This window comes from Scyliorhinus canicula, chromosome 1 (genome assembly GCF_902713615.1).
Source record: "Scyliorhinus canicula chromosome 1, sScyCan1.1, whole genome shotgun sequence".
Classification (NCBI taxonomy): domain Eukaryota; kingdom Metazoa; phylum Chordata; class Chondrichthyes; order Carcharhiniformes; family Scyliorhinidae; genus Scyliorhinus; species Scyliorhinus canicula.
This window is the reverse complement of record NC_052146.1, coordinates 43,647,903-43,671,116: the sequence shown is the minus strand read 5'-3', so window position 1 is coordinate 43,671,116 and position 23,214 is coordinate 43,647,903. Positions and strand designations below refer to the sequence as shown.

Genomic DNA, 23,214 nt, shown 5'->3' with positions numbered 1-23,214 from the left:
CCTTCGGCCCTCGATGTTGCACCGACATGGGAAAAAAAAAAAACTAAAGGCCATCTAACCTACACTATGCCCTTATCATCCATATGCTTATCCAATAAATTTTTAAATGCCCTCAATGTTGGCGAGTTCACTACTGTTGCAGGTAGGGCATTCCACGGCCTCACCACTCTTTGCGTAAAAAACCCACCTCTGACCTCTGTCCTATATCTATTACCCCTCAATTTAAGGCTATGTCCCCTCGTGCTAGCCACCTCCATCCGCGGGAGAAGGCTCTCGCTGTCCACCCTATCTAACCCTCTGATCATTTTGTATGCCTCTATTAAGTCACCTCTTAACCTTCTTCTCTCTAACGAAAACAACCTCAAGTCCATCAGCCTTTCCTCATAAGATTTTCCCTCCATACCAGGCAACATCCTGGTAAATCTCCTCTGCACCCGTTCCAAAGCTTCCACGTCCTTCCTATAATGAGGCGACCAGAACTGTACGCAATACTCCAAATGCGGCCGTACCAGAGTTTGGTACAGCTGCATCATGACCTCATGGCTCCGGAACTCAATCCCTCTACCAATAAAGGCCAACACACCATAGGCCTTCTTCACAACCCTATTAACCTGGGTGGCAACTTTCAGGGATCTATGTACATGGACACCGAGATCCCTCTGCTCATCCACACTACCAAGAATTTTACCATTAGCCAAATATTCCGCATTCCTGTTATTCTTTCCAAAGTGAATCACCTCACACTTCTCCACATTAAACTCCATTTGCCACCTCTCAGCCCAGCTCTGCAGCTTATCTATGTCCCTCTGTAACCTGCAACATCCTTCCGCACTGTCTACAACTCCACCGACTTTAGTGTCGTCTGCAAATTTACTCACCCATCCTTCTGCGCCCTCCTCTAGGTCATTTATAAAAATGACAAACAGCAACGGCCCCAGAACAGATCCTTGTGGTACGCCACTCATAACTGAACTCCATTCTGAACATTTCCCATCAACTACCACTCTCTGTCTTCTTTCAACTAGCCAATTTCTGATCCACATCTCTAAATCACCCTCAATCCCCAGCCTCCGTATTTTCTGCAATAGCCGACCGTGGGGAACCTTATCAAACGCTTTACTGAAATCCATATACACCACATCAACTGCTCTACCCTCGTCTACCTGTTCAGTCACCTTCTCAAAGAACTCGATAAGGTTTGTGAGGCATGACCTACCCTTCACAAAACCATGCTGACTATTCCTAATCATATTATTCCTATCTAGATGATTATAAATCGTATCTTTTATAACCCTCTCCAAGACTTTACCCACCACAGACGTTAGGCTCACCGGCCTATAGTTACCGGGGTTATCTCTACTCCCCTTCTTGAACAAAGGGACCACATTTGCTATCCTCCAGTCCTCTGGCACTATTCCTGTAGCCAATGATGACCTAAAAATCAAAGCCAAAGGCTCAGCAATCTCTTCCCTGGCTTCCCAGAGAATCCTAGGATAAATCCCATCCGGCCCCGGGGACTTATCTATTTTCACCTTGTCCAGAATTGCCAACACTTCTTCCCTACGCACCTCAATGCCATCTATTCTAATAGCCTGGGTCTCAGCATTCTCCTCCACAATATTATCTTTTTCTTGAGTGAATACTGACGAAAAGTATTCATTTAGTATCTCGCTTATCTCCTCAGCCTCCACACACAACTTCCCACCACTGTCCTTGACTGGCCCTACTCTTACCCTAGTCATTCTTTTATTCCTGACATACCTATAGAAAGCTTTTGGGTTTTCCTTGATCCTACCTGCCAAAGACTTCTCATGTCCCCTGCAATACAACTGAGCAAACACTAGAGGGGGCACGGGAGAGCCATATAAATAGACGGGGACAGGAAGTGAGGACACACTTCACAGAGGGCAGAACTTGGAGCAACACAGATACACCCACACCAGCTAGGAACACTGAAGGTAACCTTAGGAAACAGGTCTGAAGAGAGAACGAACTCACAATAAAGCATCTTCTCCACATTTGAGACTACGAGCTTTATTAAGACACGAGTAACAACACAATAAATTCAGTGAAGCATGTTACAACATATCTGTACCCAGCGTGGTCTGTAACTGATCTGTTCCAACAGGCCTCCTTAATATCAGCTCCACCAACTCAATCTGATAATTAGAATTGACCTGAAATCTTACACTCAAGACCAGCAACTGCTGCTTCTGGCTTTTTGGTGGGTTTTCTGCTGGCTTAAAAAAAAATTGGAATCTGTTCTTTTTTTTATATATATAAAGCGGGGCAGAAAAGCTGCCTAAAAGGTCAGAAGCAGCAGTTACCGTTCGGAGAACTGTCACTGAAACAGAGCACAATTTTTTTTTTTTTAAAAAGCTAGCTTGAAGATTGGAAATAGAGTCAAATGGCAAATTTCTGAAACCCCAATGTCAGAAATGTTCCATTCATGTGCTTACAACGGTAACGAGTAGCATACACTAGAATTGAAGAGCCGATCCAAAGCTGGAATCAAAGTTTTAGAACTTAATACCATGTTTCATTTATAAATCTGCACTATTTATATTCTAAGAAGCAGGGGAATGGCTAGCAGTTCATTGCACTGCAAAGTTATCTACTTTCTGACTCTTTACCAGCTTTTGCATTTCTACCTTCCTTTAAACATCTCTTCCCAACGTTTACATTTAAGAAAGAGGCTTTTTAAAAATTAAACATTTTTTTATCCATTCATTTGATACAATGAGAAGAGAAGCCCAATTAACAGTATAATTCCACCAGAGAAGAGGGCAAGAGGCAGCTGTGAAACATGCCAATGGCTATACAGGAAGGTGCACATCTGCTGGCCCATTGACAACTTACAAAAAGCAACTTAAATTTATTTGCATTTAAAGCTGCACAAAAGACGTGAATTTCTTTACCACTTTTGGCTTCCATTTGCACTTGTAAAGTAGGTGGATATGACACTCGAGTATCTCTTCATTTTCAGAACAAACAATAATTTCCATACTAACATTAGTGTTGGAACAGAATCCAGTAACCTCATTAGCTAGTCAAAGAACAAAGAACAAGACAGCACAGGAACAGGCCCTTCGGCCCTCCAAGCTTTCGCTGATCATGGTACCTGCCTAAACTAAAACAGTCCACAGAGTCCGTTTCCTTCTATTCCCACCCTATTCATATATTGGTCTAGATGTCCCTTAAATACCGGTATTGTACCTGCGCCCACCACCGCGTTTCAAATATTTACCACCCTCTGTGCAAAAAAGCTTGCCTCGCACATCTGTTCTAAACTTTTCCCCGCACCCTTTAAACCTATGTCCCCTAGTACTTGACTCTCCAACCCGAGGAAAGAGCATCTGACTATCCACTCTGACCATGTCACTCAATCTTGTAGACCTCTATCAGGTCGCCTCTCAACCTCCGTCGTTCCAGTGACCCGGTTTATCTAATCTCTCCTCATAGCTAATGCCCTCCATACCAGGCAACATCCTCCTAAACTACTTCTGCATCCTCTCCAAAGCATCCACATATTTCTGGTAGTGTGGCGACCAGAATTGTACACAATATTCCAAATAAGGCCTAACTAAGGTCCTGTACAGCTGCAACATGACTTGCCAATTTTTATATTCAATGCCCCAATCGATGAAAGCCAGCATGCCGTATGCCTTCTTGACCACCTTATCCACATGCTTTGCCACATTCAGTGATCGGTGGACATGCACGCCCAGATCTCTCTGCTTGTCAGTATTCACAAGAGTTCTACCATTTATTGTGTAATTCCTACGTGCATTGGACCTTCCGAAGTGCATTGCCTCACACTTGACTGGATTAAACTCCATCTGCCATTTCTCTGCCAAGGCTCCAACCAGTTTATATCCTGTCTAATAAAAGTCTAGTAAAAGATACAGGACAATCCTAAAATCTTAGAAGGCCGAAATGCAAAGTTAACTGAATTGTTTTGAAGTGAGAGCAATTAAATCAGTTATGGTCATCCATTTCAATTACAGCAACAAATATCCTTTGTTGCACCGAAGCCTGGAATATTATGTACTGCAGTTTGCCTACAAGATTACACCAGTGCAAGGAGCCACACTATTTACTGATTTTGAACAGCTATACTGATTACACACTTACCAAAGCTGGTTTGGTGGAAAGACACAAATATTCCTCCAGCAACGTAAATCTGATTTTATTTATATCTCTGCCATTTATTTCTGCTAGATCAGCAGTTGCAGTGTGAATATCTAAAAAAAAAAGCACAAAATATCCCTCAGCAAATCATCTAAATCAAATGATTTCATTTCCCATTTAGTTTTGAAATATATATCATCTTATCCATTGAGGCAGTCAAAAAAATCATAAAAAGCAAGCAAATTTATTCTGAATTATTGGTGTCAATCTTTTGCCCTGCATCATTTATTTTTATATAAAGCGGGTATGGATTTTATGCACATCTGAGATAATGGAGAATAATGAAATTCAGATTAATTCACCTTAAACTGAATTTCCCTTTTCTCAATATTATTTGTCCACCAAATTAAAGTACAGGGTAACTTCTTAAGCCTTGTGATCCATGCATTAACCATTTGAGGTTCCTTGGATTATGGTGCACACAAGGATTCATATCATGGTGCATACAAGGATTTATAATGTAATATTTTGGGAGGAGGTAATGTAAATAAAATGAAACCTGCTCAGACCACTCCAGATCAGACAAAGAAAGAAAATCAGTTATAAGTATAATGAGAACAATGTCACCTTAAGGGAATTTATGCATCTTGTTAGGAAAACAAAGGTAATTTTAAGGGATTTATACATGTTTTGATAAACATTAGAAAGAAGGTATAGTTTTAAGTGGGTTTAATTTAATATTTCTGTGCCCGGAAGGGTAAAATTTATAAGTTAGATTTATGCTGGACAACAGTATTTGTATTTTGGTTAAGTGTGGGAGTTGGTGAAATTTCAACTGTATTTCTATTGTGTTTATAGAGGGGGCGATAGTGTGAAGATTAAATAACCCCACAGTGGTTGCTTAGCAACAGGGGCCTTGGAAGCCAGAAATTTTAAGTTTTGTAAGAGTCGTTTGTTTATTTCCTCTCTTCCCATTTCTTTTACTATTTTGGTCGGTGGACCCATAATTGTGATGTGCCTTCATGCAGAAGACTGAACAGCCTGCTTGCCAGGACACTGTGTTCCTAAGCTTTGCATGTTGGAGGAGTGAAATCAGACTCTTCAGCGTCGAGCGGATATTAGCAACCTGGTTGTGAAGGGAGTCGGTTTGATTGGTTAACTGGCAACAGGTAGGTTAGCCGGGGACAGTGTTCTGCCTGGCAACGATTAATGATTGGATCTTGCGCGATGCTTTCTGAGAGAACTTAGCCAAAAGTGTTAGGAGCGGCCTCTTTCGCTCTCTCCTGCTTGCTGAAATGAAAGAACTGCTCTTGTTCTGAAAGCAGAGAGTGCCTGGCACTTCCTTTGCTGTAAAGCTGAAATTATGCACAGTCGGCACAGAAAGTAGACAACCATGCCAGAGAAAACCATCTCAAGGAGGAGCCCCCTCACTCGATTGATAACTTAGAATGTCTGAGGCTTGAATGGCCCTGTTAAAAAGTTGTGCATATTTCTCATCTGAAGATGCCTGGGGGTGAACTTGATCTTTCTTCAGGAGACTCATTTGAAGATGGCAGACCAGACTAGACTGAGAAGAGGAAGGGCTGGCCAGGTGTGTCACTCTAGTCTGGATATGAAGGTGAGAGGGGTGGCCGTAGTGTAAGTAGACGGGTGTATTTTTCAATGAAGAGGATCACTGCGGATCCAAGCGGAAGATATGTGTTGGTAAGCGGACGGTTGGAGGGCTCCGCAGTGGTATTGTGCAATATATATGCCCCAAATTGGGACGATATGGACTTTTTGAGGCGCATTCTGTCCCTGATTATGGACTTAGACATGCACATTCATTCTGGGGGGAGATTTTAATATAGCCTTGGATCTGGAGCTAGACTGATTCAGCCCTAGATCTGGGAGGATGGCAGTGATGGCTGGGGAGCTGTCGAAATTCACGCAGCTTGTATATCCATGGCGTTTTGGAGGTCGAAGGCCAGGGAGTTTTCCTTTTTTTCACATGCCCACAAATGTTATTCCCGAATAGATGTTTTCGTTTTGGACAAATGCTGATTCCTAGAGTTGCGGGGACAGAATACTCGGCTATTGTGGTGTCTCGAAACGTCCCTCACTGGGTAGACCTGTGGGCGGAGAAACCGTCCACTTCTAAACCCCAGTGGAGATTAGACATCGGTCTCCTTGTGAGAGATTGGAAGGTGTCATTCGTAATTATATCAATCAGAACAACACTGGTGAGGTCTCTGCCGGGGTGTTAAGGTAAGCATCGAAGACGGTGGTGAAGGGAGGACTTATTTCGATCCAGGCGCATCGGCTAAAGGTGGAGCGAGAAGTACAATCGAGATTGGTGGAGGCATTCTTAGCAGTTGACCTCAGGTTCCTGGAATCACAGGATGAAATACTGTTGAGGGAGTGTCAGAAACTCCAAATGGAGTTTAATTTGGTCACCTCAGAGGAGGCAGTGAGACAGCTGCACAAAGCCAAGGGGTTCTTGTACGAACATGGAGAGAAATCTGATAGGATGTTCGACCATCAACTGAGGAAGCAGTCAGCGGCTAGGATTATAGGTAGACTAAGGGACAAAGGGGGGTGGGGCGCGGAGGGGGCCGGAGTGACCACCGGCGAGCCTGGATCCATCGCCATGTTTGTGCGGGGCGGCCTAAGGGAGGGCGGCCACATGGCGCCCCCTAGCACATGGCACCCCGGGCGACTGCCCGAGTTGCCGGTACCTTGAGCCGGCCCTGTGCGTGTGTGTGAATTGAGTGGGAGCAGTTTCCTCACGATATGCCTTTTATAACACAGAAGGATTAGGGACACTACTTATTTGAACTGGTATTATGGAGAATTGCAAAGTATTTTACTAATAAAAAAGAATGGTTCTAGTTTTGGAATAGTGGTCTGTAATAACTGAAAGCTTGAAATCAATTTCCAGCATGTAATTACTAGCTATCCAAACATTAGGACAATGAAGTGCTATTTTTTCTTTTTCTAATGTGTGGTGGGGAAAAATACAGAAAACAAACAAATGCAGAGATATAAAGAGCAGCTAGTTAAGGAAACTAGAGAAATTAAGATAAGCGTCCAAGAAGTCTGGAGTACAGAGACCAAAGGTATTGTTTAGAAGAATTCAAGGAAGAGTAAAAAAATTAGAGGCAATTGCAGTAAGCAGATTTAAAGTGAGCCAACAGCCTTCAAAAAGATAAAACTATCATCTGATGACATTTTACACAGTCTGGGAATCGAGAATTAAAACACTGAGCAGTTTGCACAGCAGTCAAGATAAGGATATCCTAAAGGGGTTGGTGTGAAATCCTGGACTGGATTCGATATTAAAAGTGGAGTGGAAACTTTGTTTAAAAGTGTCATTTGTAAAACCTGGACTGAATTTTGGAATACAAACCACTAACGGAAAGCATTATTGAGGGAAGATTTCTGGGAGTGGAGTTTGGAAATTCTTATCAAGGGAGATTCAGAGGGGAAATCCACAGATACTAACTTGGGTTCAGAGCAGAGTGCGTGTACAGTGACCACAGTCATCTTTTGTGCTGAAAAGGGACTGTGTCAATGAGCCATTGTACCTTGAGATGATGTAGTTTATTACACGTGTTAATCCGAAAACCTGCGTGCAATTCTTAAGATAAGGGGGGAATAAAGGAATTTTGTGTAATACTCTTCTCATGTTTATTTCCTGATTATGTTCCTTCGCATTTTATGAAAAATTAAATAAAAGTTACGGTCCTTTGAGCCAGGGTTCGATTCTGGGCTCTTCATGCCCAGTTCTAACATCAAAAGGGATCGTAGCAATGTAGTATTCTGTAATTACAGCAGTTCCGATAATTTTCTGTCACTAGTGTAAGGCCTGCTGCTCAGGTTCAGGTAGGCAGAGAATCAGACCCAGAGGTGAGCAAAATGAACAGCAAAGTCAGGAAGTGAACAAGTGATCAAGACTGATCGGAGCAGGGAGAGAAGGCACTTTTCTAAATTACTGTCCAAATTCACACATCTGCTGGCAGGTCAGCAGCCAACTTGCTCCTGGATAGAAAACACTTAAATTCTCTAAGTAGAAGGGAGGCCAGGAAATTTGCTACAGAGAGTGGAAAGGTGCAAGGCTAAATGGGTGCAGGTCTGTCGAGTATGTGGAAGATGGGTGTGGTTGGTCACTGCATTTGATGCTCTTTTTTAAAATTTAGAGTACCCAATTATTTTTTCCAATTAAGGGGCAATTTTAGCCTGGCCAATCCACCTACCAGGCACATCATTGGGCTGAGGGGGTGAGGCACACGCAGACACAGGGAGAACGTACAAGCTCCACATGGTCAGTGACCCGGGGCCATGATCGAACCCGGGTCCCCAGCGCCATGAGGCAGCAGTGCCAACCACTGCGCTACTATGCTGCCCATTTTGGTGCTGTTTCAATGTGTTCTTAAACATATAGGAAACAGAAAGCATTTGCTGCCTTCAGGTGATGGGGGTGGGAGGACTAACAAATAATTGAACCCTTGAGACCTTCAGATGATGGTGTTTCCACAATAATGTTGGGTCTGGATCTAAACAGTGAACGGGCAGGATGGTTTTGGAGTGGGTCACGTTCTTGTATCAGGTCAAATGATAAGGCAATTTGCACCGAACACCTCAGATAGTCAGGTGGTAACACCAGTTCAGCATTTTTAAATATAGGCACATAAACATGAGTAGTTTATTTTGCGGAACAAAAAAAAATCTTACCTGGGTAATCTTTGGCAGTAGGGTACTTTAACCTATCTTCAATGCTGTGGTGCTCATACAATGAACAGATCAGTTTAGCTGGTAGTTTAATTAATTTCAGGTACTCAGGGCTGTTTAAGTTGTGGATTCTCAGCAGATTCGCTGTGGCTGAATTCTCATACTCAACTCGTAACTTAGATAGCGAATCCTCTGCTTTTTGATGGGCTTTTTCCTGAGTTTTAAAAGTTGTAGATGAGTTTTTTAAAAAACTTAGAATATGAATAACATAATTATCTATATATTATGACGGGTAACTCCACACAGCCAGTGGAAAACTGCGCTTGCATGCTGGAGTTAGGGCCACAATAACATAGCCCTCTCGTCGATGCTCTCAATGAGTTTATAGCCTTACTAGGAGTGGTAAATTAACTCCATCGTATAACCTTATTGTAGCATGCCTTAAATTCAGCGCAATATGGGCCAGCAAGATAACACCCCCCCACCCCAAGAGTGTCTTCTCCAAATCTGCAACACAAGTTGCTAACGTATGGACGGGTTGCATATTGTCATATCAAGCTTAGTTCCTAGTGTTTCAGCATTATAACAAGCAGGAATTAACGGAAAACACATGAACTTTTAACAGACTGCATTCTGACAAAATAGTATGGACATTTGCTATTTCTGATCTGTAATGTTATTTGTTACATTCAAAAAAGAATTGCCTATGTACACAAGCTAGATACAGAAATAACTGGTGTCAGTTGTGGCTGCTCCTGAAAGGACATGTGGAGCTCTGTTAGAGCAGGTTCAATATGGGCGTGATACAGGCATTCATGAAATCAAAAGAACACTCTGAACAGAAGAGCTTAGGAAAGCGAAGCAAGTTATCCCCAGAAAATAACTATTGGGAGATTAAGCTGATTCAAATAATAATTCAAAAGGTTTCTAAACATACATGTTCAAACTAACACCAGACTATTATACAGCGGTATTTCTCACCAGCACACATCCTTTTAGAGTCATTTATGGCAGAGGAGGTGGCCATTTGACCCATCTAGTCCATGTAGGCTCTCTACAGGTCAATCTAATCAGTCCTATTCTCCACTCGATCCCCGTACCTGTCTGGGTTCACTTCCTTCAAATGCATCCAATTTCCTTTGGAAATCATTCATTCTTTTTTCTTCCAGCATCACAAAGGGCTGCCAGTTCCAGATCATTACTACTCACTGCATAAAAGTTGGTCTCATATACACACTTCATCTCTTGCCCAATGACAGGCTGCACAGTAACAGTGGTTAGCACTGTTACTTCACAGCACCAGGGACCCGGGTTCAATTCCCGGCTTGAAACACCGTCTGTGCGGAGTCTGCACGTTTTCGGTGTCTGCATGGGTTTCCACCAGGTGCTCCGGTTTCTTCCCGCATGTCCCGAAAGACATGCTTGTTAGGTGGAATTGGACATTCAGAATTCTCCCTCAGTGTATCTGAACAGGTGCCGGACTATGGCAACCAGGGGATTTCCACAGTAACTTTATTGCAGTCTTAATGTAAGCCTACTTGTGACACGAATAAAGATTATAAGACTTAAATCCGGGTCCCCGAGTCCCTGTACTCTGCTAATGAACAGCTTTTCTTTGTCTAATGTCATAATCTTGTACATGTCTATCGAATCTCCCCCCAATCTCCTTCCCTTGAAGGAAAAGAACCCCAGTTTTTCAGCATCACACAATCCAATGAGTCTTTTTAACAAACTGAGTGATTGCCTAACAAGGTGAAATGAGAGGAAATAAGTGATTGTGATTACCTTTTACTGTTGTATAGAATCTGTATAGCACTACATTCAACAAGTAGTGTCAAAAACCTCCCTAAGTCAAGGAAATATTTAAAATTAAAAAAAACTTACTCAAAAAACTTGATTTGCTTTTATTTGCTGGGGGAAAAAAATGGAAATTTACAGGAATGTGCATATGAATTTTGTTTCCTTGACAAAATGACAGATGCCAAGCTTAATATTTCTATCATACCGTCGGTGCTGTCGATTTTAACCAGTTTTCCGACATTTGTAGACAGAATTTCAAGGCTTGGATCTTCTCGGGTCCTGCAATCAAAGAGCATACAGCTTTTATCAAGATAGCTGATCGGAACCTAATGCGTAGAAAGCCGGTGCGTACATTGCGGAAGGCACAAGTTAAAGGCATAAAGAAAATTTGGAGTTCACTTTGAAGAAATCATTGTTAACTATATCACTTTAAAAAACATATTGCACAGTACAAAATTATATATGTTTCCTTTTAAACAATTCAATATGACACTCTCCGCTGAGAGGAGCAGGGGAGAATAGAAAGAGCAAAAATGAGCCCGCAACTTCTGCCAGTATTATAAATAATTTTTTGCCTAAACCATTTGATGGTACAACATCACAGGGCTCGAGTCTAGGTCCCCTGCCTGTCTTATTAGGTGTCAAATTAAAAACAAAATAGTGAATACAAAAGCCAATTGCATCAACTTGATCCATAGCATTAAAAAGTTACGGCCAAATGTACAATTTACCTGTTGGAAGTTCTTGAGCAACCCGATGTGAACTAGCAGTCGCCCATTCTGGATTTGTAATTGCCAAAATATATGACTGAATATTATGCACAGTCTCAGCAATTTCCTTTGATATCTGTGAAATACATCCCTCGTTTGTCAGCTGAAGTACTTTAGGTTTCAGTGATTTTGCAAGCACGTGGTCAACAGCTTTCATATGAAGTGTATCCAAAGATACCTGAATGAAAAGAAGTTCAATTTACCGGAGTAAAAGCAAGGATAAAACAGAGATGAGATTGAGCTCTTTAAATTGATCAGTATGACTTAATTCTAGTAAACATGCAATGACTTTCCAAGAAAGATCACTGTGAAAAAAAATAAAAAAGGGCAATTTATTTTCTAAAATAAGTTACCCTCCGAACGATCTTCAACATCCTCAAATGGAATTCCAAGGTTAAATGACCAAAACACTTGGGATCCCCCTTGCCTGCCATGTAAAATATGACTGGTGCTGAGCACACCATCTCCCTGTCCACCTCGTCCTACAGTAGGTGGGTGGATCTGGAAATCAGCACCCCACTCACCATTTTTAAATAAACAACGGCCAATTGAGTTCATTACTTGATTCAAATATTGCACTGCCTGCGCCAGAAGGCAGTTGTCATGGGCAGGTGGTAGTCTGTCATTTTAAGCAGGCTGCTTAAGGGGCTGGTTTAGCACAGGGCTAAACAGCTGGCTTTTAAAGCAGACCCAGGCAGGCCAGCAGCACGGTTCAATTCCCGTACCAGCCTCCCGGAACAGGCGCCGGTATGTGGCGACTAGGGGCTTTTCACAGTAACTTCATTGAAGCCTACTTGTGACAATAAGTGATTTTCATTTCATTTTCAAGAGGCGGAGAGGCAGGGATACCGCTGCTACTCCCTCCTGCCCCACCCACTTTGTTCCCAAATTATCTCACTGTCCATGATCCATGTTCTTTTCATCCCATCCCCACACATGTAAAATCCAGCTTTTGGCAAAATGAGCAAATTCATTGCAGACAAGAAATCAGAGGAGGGAAACAGAAGGTAAGCCAGAATTTCTCTCACTTTCACCTCTGCAACAAGCACGTGATCAGCCTAGGTCAGGGGTGGGCAAACTACGGCCCGTGGGCCGCATGCGGCCCAACAAAGGTTTTTATGCGGCCCGCCAATGAGGTGCCCGGAATCATAACCGGCATTTTTGAAAAGCTGCCGGGGAAAAGCCGCTGAAGTAAATGCGCTTATTCAATATGATTATGATTCCGGGCACCTCATTGGCGGGCCGTAGTGGGGTGGATGAGTGGGGCTGTCTCATTGGTCGGTTTAGTTGGGTGTGCGACCAATAGGAGTCCAGGTTACAAACAATAAGCCTTATTATTGTTTGTAACCTGGACTCCTATTGGTTGCACACCCAACTAAACCGCCCAATAAGGCAGCCCCACTCATCCACCCCACTACGCGCGTTTTTATCGTTGACTCGGCCAGGCTGTGCTTCTGTCAGTGTTAAGGATCAGCACAAGCAACTTGACACCTGATTTCAACAAACTGGTAAATGACTGCAGTCAGATGCATCATTCTCATTGACATTGTTCTGTTACTTACTGAGTTACTTTTTTTTTCAAATAAATGTGCTTTTTTTTCTTTAAAGACCTTTTATTTTGGCTATTTAAAATATTAATTATTTTACTTAATATACTATGCGGCCCTTTAAAATTGTGAATTTCTGAATGTGGCCCTTGCACGGAAAAGTTTGCCCACCCCTGGCCTAGGTCATAACATCTGACATGACGGAATAGCCTGCACATACTTTAAGAATGGAAAAACGCAAGTACTCAGATTAAAATATTCCATCTTCCTCCCCAATTGCGAGATAAGCGGGCCACAAAACGCAAGTTTAGCTCACTTGGTTAGACAGCTGGTTGAATCACCACCATTCAGCTCTCCCCTCTCAAAGGGGAAAGCAGCCTATGGTCATCTGGGTTTTACCAATATGGGACTAGGAAAAGAGCACATCTGATGGACACAAATGACTAGCGTAAAATGAAAAGGATCTTGACAAGGTTAGAAACACAGCTTGGAATTCTGAAAAACAATTAACATTCTGGTTGCATAGGTACAGAAGTAGGCCATTTAGCTCCTCAAGCCATTTGTCACTCCCATAATAACCAACGGTATGAAAGGGATACGGGATGCAAAAAAATCTATAATCTCAACTTTATATTAAAAATTAATTCATCACCTACAGTTCCAAACATGACCATCCTTTGTATGTAGTTTCTAATTCACCAATTAAAGGCCTAGAAAATAATCGCTCTTCCTAAATTTCCCAACCAGCAGAAACTTTAACATCTCAAAACAGTTGATCAAATCAATTTATCATTCTAAATTCTGAGCAACTTGGCAGAACTTCCCTCGCAATTTAATCCTTGGGGTCCAGGTATCATTCTTGTAATTATACCTTAAGGTGTTGTCCAAAATTGAACACAGTACTCTAGAAGTGGCCTAACCAGAGTTTTGCTAAGCTGCAGCAATACATCTCCCCCCCCCCCGAACCACTTTTCCCAACCGGCCAACCTTCGTTGCCCACGATCTTTGCGGCCCACGCCATGTTTGTTTACCTTTAATGCGAATGGAGAGCCCTGCTCAGTCCTCATGATTTCATTCCAATCAGGTTCAAAGGAGGAGAGGGCAACGCGCATATCAGGTGCAGAGTTCAGCCAGATCCTTTATGCTATCTTAATCTTTATGAAAATCCAACCTCGCACATGTAGGTTGCCGTGAAGTGCAATAGCAACAAAGTGCTTGTTTTACTAATCACTGGATACTCCTGGGAGATGAGACTCCAGAATGCTGACAACCTTTAAGCTTTTGGTGCATCTTTAATGTGGTATCACAGGTCAACTACAGCAGCATAGTCTTTTAATTTGCAGTCAGCTGTAAGTTAATAACCGACTAACAGCCACCTCCATGGCCGGTAAGGAGGATTGCTCAGGGATGGACTCCCTGCTTCTGAGATGGTCTAGGTGTTTCCGAATCTTGGACCTTCACTTTCTAGGACATTGGTCCAGTTTTCTCCATTATTATTTCATGGACTCATCTCCAAAGTTCCTCACATAAACCAGATCAGCGGTCTTGAATATTCTTTCGGTTATCGCAGAGTCTTAATTTCATTTATGGTTCTCCACCCTCCTCGCCAGGTTTGGGAATAGTCGGCTTTGTCCGCTGGGCGATTCCTGTTGTTGTATGAGGAGTGGTTCTATAATCGAATATAAACCGTGCCAATTTGGTCTCTGGGGATGCGACCAGTTGTTTATTCATACCGATTTTAAAAGGTCTCCAACACCCGTTCCACCAGCCCATTTGATGACAGGTGATACGGTGCTATTCTAATGCCATTGGATTACACACAGCTTTGGAATCACCGCTGGTGATTAGCATGGCCAATTCACCTACCCTGCACATCTTTGGGTTGTGGGGGTGAGACCCAAGCAGACACGTGGAGAATATGCAAAACTCCACACGGACAATGATCCAAGGCCAATATCGAAAACGGGTCCTCGGCATTGTAGGCACAAGTGCTAACCACTGTGACACCGTACCGCCTGCATGTGCTTCAATTTTGACAGTGTTGGATCCTTTTGTGTCCAGGCTCTGGTAAAGTCTCTCAATTGTTTAGGATTATTGTATCCTCTTCCAATGCTGGTAGGGGAACTGGGCTTGAGGGTAGTGGGAGGCAACTCAAAGCATCAGGATTAGCTATTCGCGTTCTAGGGCAGTGCTCTAAGAGATACTCATAAGCTGCAAATAACAGAGCCCAACGGTGTATCCGGGTGGAGGCTATTGGGGAGGAGGAGGAGAGGATTACTGTGTCCTCTTCAAAGGTCTTAGCTTCTGGTCCAAAACAGTTATGAATCGCCTGCCATAGATGTACTGGTGAAACTTTACACCAAGCCCTCCTTCTAGATTTGAGAATGCCTCTGCTCAGCATCCTATAGAGTCCTGGATGCGTAGGCATGGGCCTTTTTGTTCCATCTTTCCAGCGGTGTGAAAGTACCAGTCCAACCCCACATGTCAGGATGAGCTCCTTTTTGGGGTCGAAATGGACCAATAAGCCAGACGACAGCTGCTGTTGTTTCACTTTCACAAAGGCCTCCACATGTGGCTCCTCAAGGTCAATTTTGGTACGTTCGCAGTAGTATGTGTAGTGGGGACAGCAAGGAGACCAAATTTGGGATAAGCTTCCCATAATAATTGATTAGGATTTCAACTCTGTGATGTTTCCTTGATGGCTTTCACCTTACCCTCTCCTGCATGTAGGCCCTTTTTATCTGCCCGATAGCCCTAATAGGTCACTTTGCTCCCTTGAAAAATACATTTTTCCCTTTTCAGATGTACCCCAGCTTTTGAAAGCCACAGACTCTTCCACATTCCAGGAAAGGCGATTGGGCGGAGAATCGGTTCCAACACTGAAAACGCCAAATTGCAATGCTCCAGCACCTTGACAGCACCGTGAATGCATACCGGAATGAAAGGACAGTAGATACCGTTTGCATATCATTAGCGGGCCCAATCTGGTATTCTCTGGGGCCTCCGCGTTCTGCCTCCGATGGACCGAGTTCCCAATGGCGTGGTTCACTTGTGCTTTTAAAAATCGTGAAACAGGCGTGGCGGCTGCTGAGGAGAGAGAGGGCATACGGAAGGTATCCAACATCGCCATAGTTTGCTGACAGTTGTGCCAGGGCTGGGGTGGGCGGGTAGGGAACACCATTGCTGCAGCCGGCAAGGCAGCCATGCAGCTGCGCACACCGCTAACAGCCCACTTTGAACTTAGTGCCAGTTTCTAGCTTTTCACCATTGAGAAGATACTTTGTTCAATCTTATTTTATTTTTTTTTAAGGCCCAAAGTAGATTACCTCACACTTGCCACTGTTGAAATCTATTCACTTAATCTATCAATATTTATTTTTAATTTTATGCTTCTTTTTGAAGTGTTTACAATACTACCATCTGTGTATCATCAGCATACTTGGTTTTCTATCCCATCATAATAATTGCTTATTGTCACGAGTAGGCTTCAATGAAGTGACTGCGAAAAGCCCCTAGTCGCCACATACCGGCACCTGTTCGGGGAGGCTGGTACGGGATTTGAACCCGCGCTGCTGGCATTGTTCTGCCTTACAAGCCAGCTGTTTAGACCACTGTACTAAACCAGCCCCTCCAAACCAAATCACCAAATTGTCAATAAATATGGTGTGCATTTGAGGCCCCTGTAGCTCAAATCCCCTTCCCCATCTTGAACAGTGTGAAACAGGACGGTGTCCCATGTCCACACCATTTGAGAATTCCTTCTCACTGTCGCACTCTCACATGTTTGAATCTCCAGAAGCAGCAGGGCAGCAGTGGTTAGCATTGCTGACTCATGGCGCCGAGGTGCCAGGTTCGATCCCGGCTCTGGGTTACTGTCTGTGTGGAGTTTGCATTCTCCCCGTGTTTGTGTGGGTTTCGCCCCCACAACCCAAAGATGTGCAGGGTAGGTGGATTGGCCATGCTAAATTGTCCCTTAATTGGAAAAAATAAATTGGGTACACTAAATTTTTTTTTTAATCTCCAGAAGAAGGAATTATCAATCACAAGATCAGATGGCAGCCTGTTCAACCTTGCCCATCTTAGAGTGAAGACAAAAGTAGGGAAAGCTCTCATCAGGGAACTGGTCCATGCTGACGATGCTGCATTAACATCTCACATGGAGGAGCATTGACAGAGACTTATTAACAGGTTTGCGAATGATAAATTCCACTTAGCCATCAGTCACAAGAAAATAAACATCATGGGACAGGACATAGAAATGTTCCATCCATCAACATTGGTGACCATGGTCCAATAGTTTAACAACATGGGCTCAACCATTACGAACAACCTGCCTCTACAGATATCAACAGGCACATTGGAAAGGTATCTGCTGCTATGTGCAAACTGCACAAGAGGCTGTGGGAAAATTATGTACTTACACCGAACACAAAAGTTCAAGTGTTTGAAGCCTGCACCCTCTGTATCCTGCTTTCCAGCAGTGAGACCTGGACAATGTGTGCCAGCCAAGCAAGATGTCTCAGAGTATTCCATCTTCACTGCCTCCAATAAAGCCTCAGCATCAATTGGCAGGACTCCATCTCCAACATAGAAGTCTTTGAGGTAGCCAACATTCCCAGCATGTACACCCAACTGAGCCAGCGGCACTTGAGATTGCTTGGACATGTAAGCCGCGCAGAGCATGGCAGGATACCCAAGGACTTGTTGCACAGCGAGCTCGCAACCGGCACCAGGCACACTTGCCACCCATCCCTTCCACTTCAAAGACATCTGCAAGTGCGACACGTAACTCTGTGATATGGACAAGCATTGCGGAAGCAAGTTGCTAGCAATCACCAGATCTAATGGACTGCAGCGAAGGAGGGAGTGAAATGAGGCGGAGAAGATAAGAGACATAGCAGCTGGCAAGACATGAGATGACTCCGCAAAGAGAGAGCCAGATGCTGCCAAGCCAATCAATGACCCATTGGCGTGCACCCATCATCTCTCGAAACAGGGAGGCAAAGAAGAATAGTTGAGGCCCCTGTGGGATGCCTTTATTCACATCCTCTCAATTAGAGTACCTCCCCATTTTTGTTACTGTCTGGCTCCTGCTGCTGAGCCAATTTCCGAAACAAGCTAACATTTTATATTCAATTCCACAAGCTTCAACTTTTGCTAACAGGGCAATACGGTGGCACAGTGGTTAGCATTGCTGCCTACGGTGCTGAGGACCCGGGTTCGAATCCCGGCCCAGGGTCACTGTCCGTGTGGAGTTTGCACATTCTCCCCGTGTTTGCGTGGGTTTCGCCCCCACAACCCAAAGATGTGCAATGTAGGTGGATTGGCCACGCTAAATTGCCCCTTTACTGTATTGGAAAAAATAATTGGTTACTCTAAATTTATTTTTAAAAACTTTAGCTAACTGTTTCTTATGTGAGATTTATCAAATGCTGTGCGGAAGTATTTGCAAATAACATACATTCGCCTGTCCAAAAAAAAACCAATCCGGTTTATCATACATGACCTATACTTTAAAATCAACAGAGAATTCTCACCGTGTTCAGTCTTTCCATCCTTAGTTATAGACACGAGTAATTTCTTGACAATAGATTTTAGACTAACTGGTCAGTCACATAGACCTTTCATATATAGGGATTACAAAAATCAAGAAAATTGTGGAAGTCAGGGCATCTGCGATATTCTCACCTACTTCCTTTAAAACCGTTGGGATAGAAACCATCTGGTCCGGGTATTCAACACATTTTATGCCATTATTTTTATCATTGCTGTCTTTTTGCTCAAGTAAGGTTGGTAACTAAATCTGGTTCATTACTCTTATTGAATCTAATTATGGCCTGTCCCTTTATTGGGACATATCACTGCAGAAAAGTGCTTTGAACACAATCAAAATTCATTCTCACACAAACGAGTCTTCTCATCCCAATCTGTGAAAGTTAAATCCCTTGTGGAAACCATTCTAGTTTTCATAACATCATGCTTGTCTAATCTCTGCATTATATATTCAGTCATATCGCAGCTGCTACCAGGCATCCAATACACAGGATTTAGATTTGTCACATGTACCAAGGTACAGTGAAAAGTATTGTTTTGCATACAGTCCAGGCAGGTCACACCATACATGAAAACATAGAACATATGATAAATACCCAATGTAAATACATACATGAACATATAATAAATACCCACGTCACACATTTTTTTTTCTTAGTTCTATCTCTAGTCTTCACTGCCTGCTTACCTCTCATTCTATCCTCTCTCATTGAAACAGTTTCACCCTTTATCACAGGGCTAGTTCACCTCCTCATGTTAATCTGGTATATTCAGTTCCCAATCATGTCTGAGGGATGATTATCATGCCATGCTCTCTTTGCATCTGCAGTTCATTCACTTTATACAAACATACAGTATATAAAGAATACTTCTTTGAGCCACACACCCTAACCTATCCTCTGCTCTCATGTTTTATTTACACATTTACTTATTTCTCTGCAAAGTTATTATTTTTTTAAAAAAATATTTAAAGTTTTTTGTTGCCCACAGTGCGTAAAACACTGTTTTTACTGCTGCTCTACTCCCTTCATTTTTTTTTTTTGCTCAACATTATTTCTACTACCATTTCCACCGGAGCTCCCTATCACCCCATTTACTAGTTTAGTCATTGTAACTGCCATATTCAGCCTTTCCATTTAGAATCTGGTTCCAGACCTGTTCAGGAGGAGTCCACCCCAACAGTACAGATCTTTCTTGCTCCAATATCCCAAGAAATGTTGGTCGATATAGTGGACAAGTTTTCTACCTTATACAGTTTTTAAATGGAGACCACAAAGAAAATAGCGGGGTGGCCAGGTTGCAAATTATGTTATTTCACCTTCCTCCTATAGCCTTAAACAATTCTGTCCCCACCAACAATTACTATTGTACAATGTTAGAAAGTTGCTTCAAAAGTATCAATAGGCCTTAAACTCACCTTCATCAGTTTAGATATCAAAAGCAATGTCGCAAAAGTCTCCTCACTGAGTTCTGAAGCTGAAAAAAGATCAAAAAGTCAAGTCTTTAATTTCATAAGTCCAATATTTAGCAAAATCACTTGAAACCATGTTGAAACAATTGCCTATTAAGACAGAACTGACTTGAATTGGAAGCAACATTTCAGTTTGCTAATGGGATAAAAGCTTGGGAGATACATATGGGCAGCATCGTAGCACTGTTGCTTCACAGCTCCAGGATCCCAGCTTGGATTCCCAGCTTGGGTCACTGTCTGTGCAGAGTCTGCACCTTCTCCCTGTGCCTGCGTGGGTTTCCTCTGGGTGCTCCGGTTTCCTCCCAGATGTGCAGGTTAGGTGGATTGGCCATGATCAATTGCCCATAGTGTCCAAAAAAAAAAAGGTTAGGTCGGGTTACTGGGATAGGGTGGAGGTGCAAGCTTAAGTGGGGTGCTCTTTCCAAGGGCCGGTTCAGACTCGATGGGCCAAATGGCCTCCTTCTGCACTGTAAATTGGATGAAATTCTATACAGTTAACAGTGAGCAGACTTCAGGAAATGCAGGGTAAATTCCTTTTAGAAAAATGTATTTTATTACAAACATGCATCAAAACAGGTTACAGCGAGCAAACACTCCGGGAAAAATGCTTCCCAACAATCTACTATACAGACTGGACAGATTTCTCCTCTTTTTCACCCCCACCGCGACGAATAGCTCATCAAACACGGTCACAAACATCCCCCATCTTTCCTCAAAGCCCCCTGAAGAGCCCCTTAACTCAATTTATCTTCTCTAATCGCAGGAAGTCGTACAGGTCACCCAACCAAGCCGCTACCCCCGGTGGCGAAGCCGACTGCCACTCCAGCAAAATTCGCCACCGTGCAGAGCGGCCAAGACATCAACCTTCCTCCTCTCCATGATCTCCGGCTTCTCTGAGACCCCAAATATCACCACCAAAGGGTCCAGGTCCACCTCCTCCTCCACTATCTTGGCTAAGACTGCGAACACTCCCACCCAGAAACTTCCCAATTTTTCGCAACACCAAAACATGTGCGCATGATTCGCAAGCCCCCACCCACATCTAACACATTCATCTGCTATCCCCTGAAAGAACCCACTCATTCGCGCCCAAGTCATCCTGTGCACCAGAGAAATGGCAGATGGAGTTCAATCAATGCAAATGCGAGGTGATGCATTTTGGAAGATCTAATTCAAGAGCGGACTATACGGTCAATGGAAGAGTCCTGGGGAAAATTGATGTACAGAGAGATCTGCGAGTTCAGGTCCATTGTACCCTGAAGGTGGCAACGCAGGTCTATAGAGTGGTCAAGAAGGCATACAGCATGCTTGCCTTCATTGGACAGGGTATTGCGTACAAGATTATGAGGGGCATAGACAGAGTGGATCGGCAGAGGCTTTTCCCCAGGGTAGAGGGGTCAATTGCTAGGGGGCATAGGTTTAAGGTGCGAGGGGCAAGGTTTAGAGTAGATGTACGAGATAAGTTTTTTTTTTTACACAGAGGGTAGTGGGTGCCTGGAACTCGCTGCCGGAGGAGGTGGTGGAAGCTGGGCCGATAGTGACATTTAAGGGGCATCCTGATAAATACATGAATAGGATGGGAATAGAGGGATACGGACCCAGGAAGTGTAGAAGATTGTAGTTTAGTCGGGCAGCATGGTCGGCATGGGCTTGGAGGGCCAAAGGGCCTGTTCCTGTGCTGTACTTTTCTTTGGTCTTTGTTAAGAGTCGGCAGGTCATGTTACAGTTGTATAGGACTTTGGTTAGGCCACATTTGGAATACTGCGTGCAGTTCTGGTCACCACATTACCAGACGGATGTGGATGCTTCAGAGAGGGTGCAGAGGAGGTTCACCAGGATGTTCCCTGGTATGGAGGGTGCTAGCTATGAAGAAAGTTTGAGTAGATTAGGATTGTTTTTGTTGGAAAGGCGGAGGTTGAGGGGGGACCTGATTGAGGTCCACAAAATTATGAGGGGTATGGACAGGGTGGATAGCAACAAGCTTTTTCCAAGAGTGGGGGTGTCAATTACAAGGGGTCACGATTTCAAGGTGAGTGGGGGAAAGTTTAAGGGAGATATGCGTGGAAAGTTTTTTACGCAGAGGGTGGTGGGTGCCTGGAATGCTTTAACAGCGGAGGTGGTAGAGGCGGGCACGATAGTATCATTTAAGATGCATCTAGACAGATATATGAATGGGCGGGGAACAGAGGGAAGTAGATCCTTGGAAAATAGGCGACAGGTTTAGATAAAGGATCTGGATCGGCTCAGGCTGGGAGGGCCGAAGGGCCTGTTCCTGTGCTGTAATTTTCGCTGTTCTTTGTTTTACCACCTTAAACTGTATTAGGTTCATCCTTGCACACGAGGAGGTCCCGTTTACCCTATGCAGTGCCTCATTCCATGCTCCCAAATTGATCTCCCATCCCAACTCCGCTTCCCATTTCTCTTTGATCTTCACCACCTGCTTGCATCCCTGCTCCCACAGCCACTTGTATATATCCCCAATTCTTCCTTCCCCTTCCACATCCGGAAGCAGCAGTTGCTCCAGCAGGATGTATCCCGGCAACTAAGGAACCTCCTTCAGACATTTCACGCAAAGTCCCTAACCTGCAGATACCTGAACTCACGACCCCTCAGCAGCTCTTCCCTCTCCCTTATCTCCTCCAGACTGACAAACCCTTCCTCTAAATACAGATCCCTCACATTTCCCTTCTCCTCCTGTATGCACTATCTATCCACCCCCCCCCCCCCCCCCCCCCCCCCCCCCGGCTCAAGGTAAATTCTAACAAATTGTGGTTACTGCCTCCGAAGGGTTCGTTCACCTTAGGTTTCCGAGTCAAGTCTGCCTCATTACTCATCACCAAATCCAGAATTGCCTGTTCTCCAGTGGGCTCTACAACAAGCTGCTCCAAAAAACCATCTCATAGACATTCCACAAATTCCTTTCCTTGGGATTCGCTACAAATCTGATTTTCACAGTCACCAGCATATTGAAGTCCCCTATGATTATTGTTATATTGCCTTTTATATATGCCGTTTTCTATCTCCAGATTTAAGTTTTCTTTTTTTTTTTAAATGTTTTAAATTAGTTAAAGAAAGAGCAAAGAACAGAACAGCACAGGTCCCTGTCCAAAGGTAAACCCCGGAGAGTACGGGCTCATCCAGTGAGACTCAGCAGGGGCGTCATTCCCGGTGTGATCCAGCACGGGCGTCATTCCCAATGTGATCCAGCACGGGCGTCATTCCCAGTGTGACC

General features: G+C 43.6%; 1 protein-coding gene across 2 annotated transcripts in view; it reads right to left on the bottom strand.

Annotated features, from left to right (window-relative positions):
- kntc1 (kinetochore associated 1) overlaps nucleotides 1–23,214 on the bottom strand; it is a 223,963-nt gene that overhangs the window by 69,094 nt on the left and 131,655 nt on the right. For both annotated transcript variants that reach the window (XM_038790065.1, XM_038790073.1), the window contains exons 47-51: nucleotides 19,929–19,987; nucleotides 11,373–11,589; nucleotides 10,847–10,920; nucleotides 8,845–9,055; nucleotides 4,135–4,244 (exon numbers count right to left, since the gene is read on the bottom strand). In XM_038790065.1, the coding sequence (XP_038645993.1) occupies nucleotides 4,135–4,244; nucleotides 8,845–9,055; nucleotides 10,847–10,920; nucleotides 11,373–11,589; nucleotides 19,929–19,987 (671 nt within the window). The remainder of the gene's footprint in view (nucleotides 1–4,134; nucleotides 4,245–8,844; nucleotides 9,056–10,846; nucleotides 10,921–11,372; nucleotides 11,590–19,928; nucleotides 19,988–23,214) is intronic.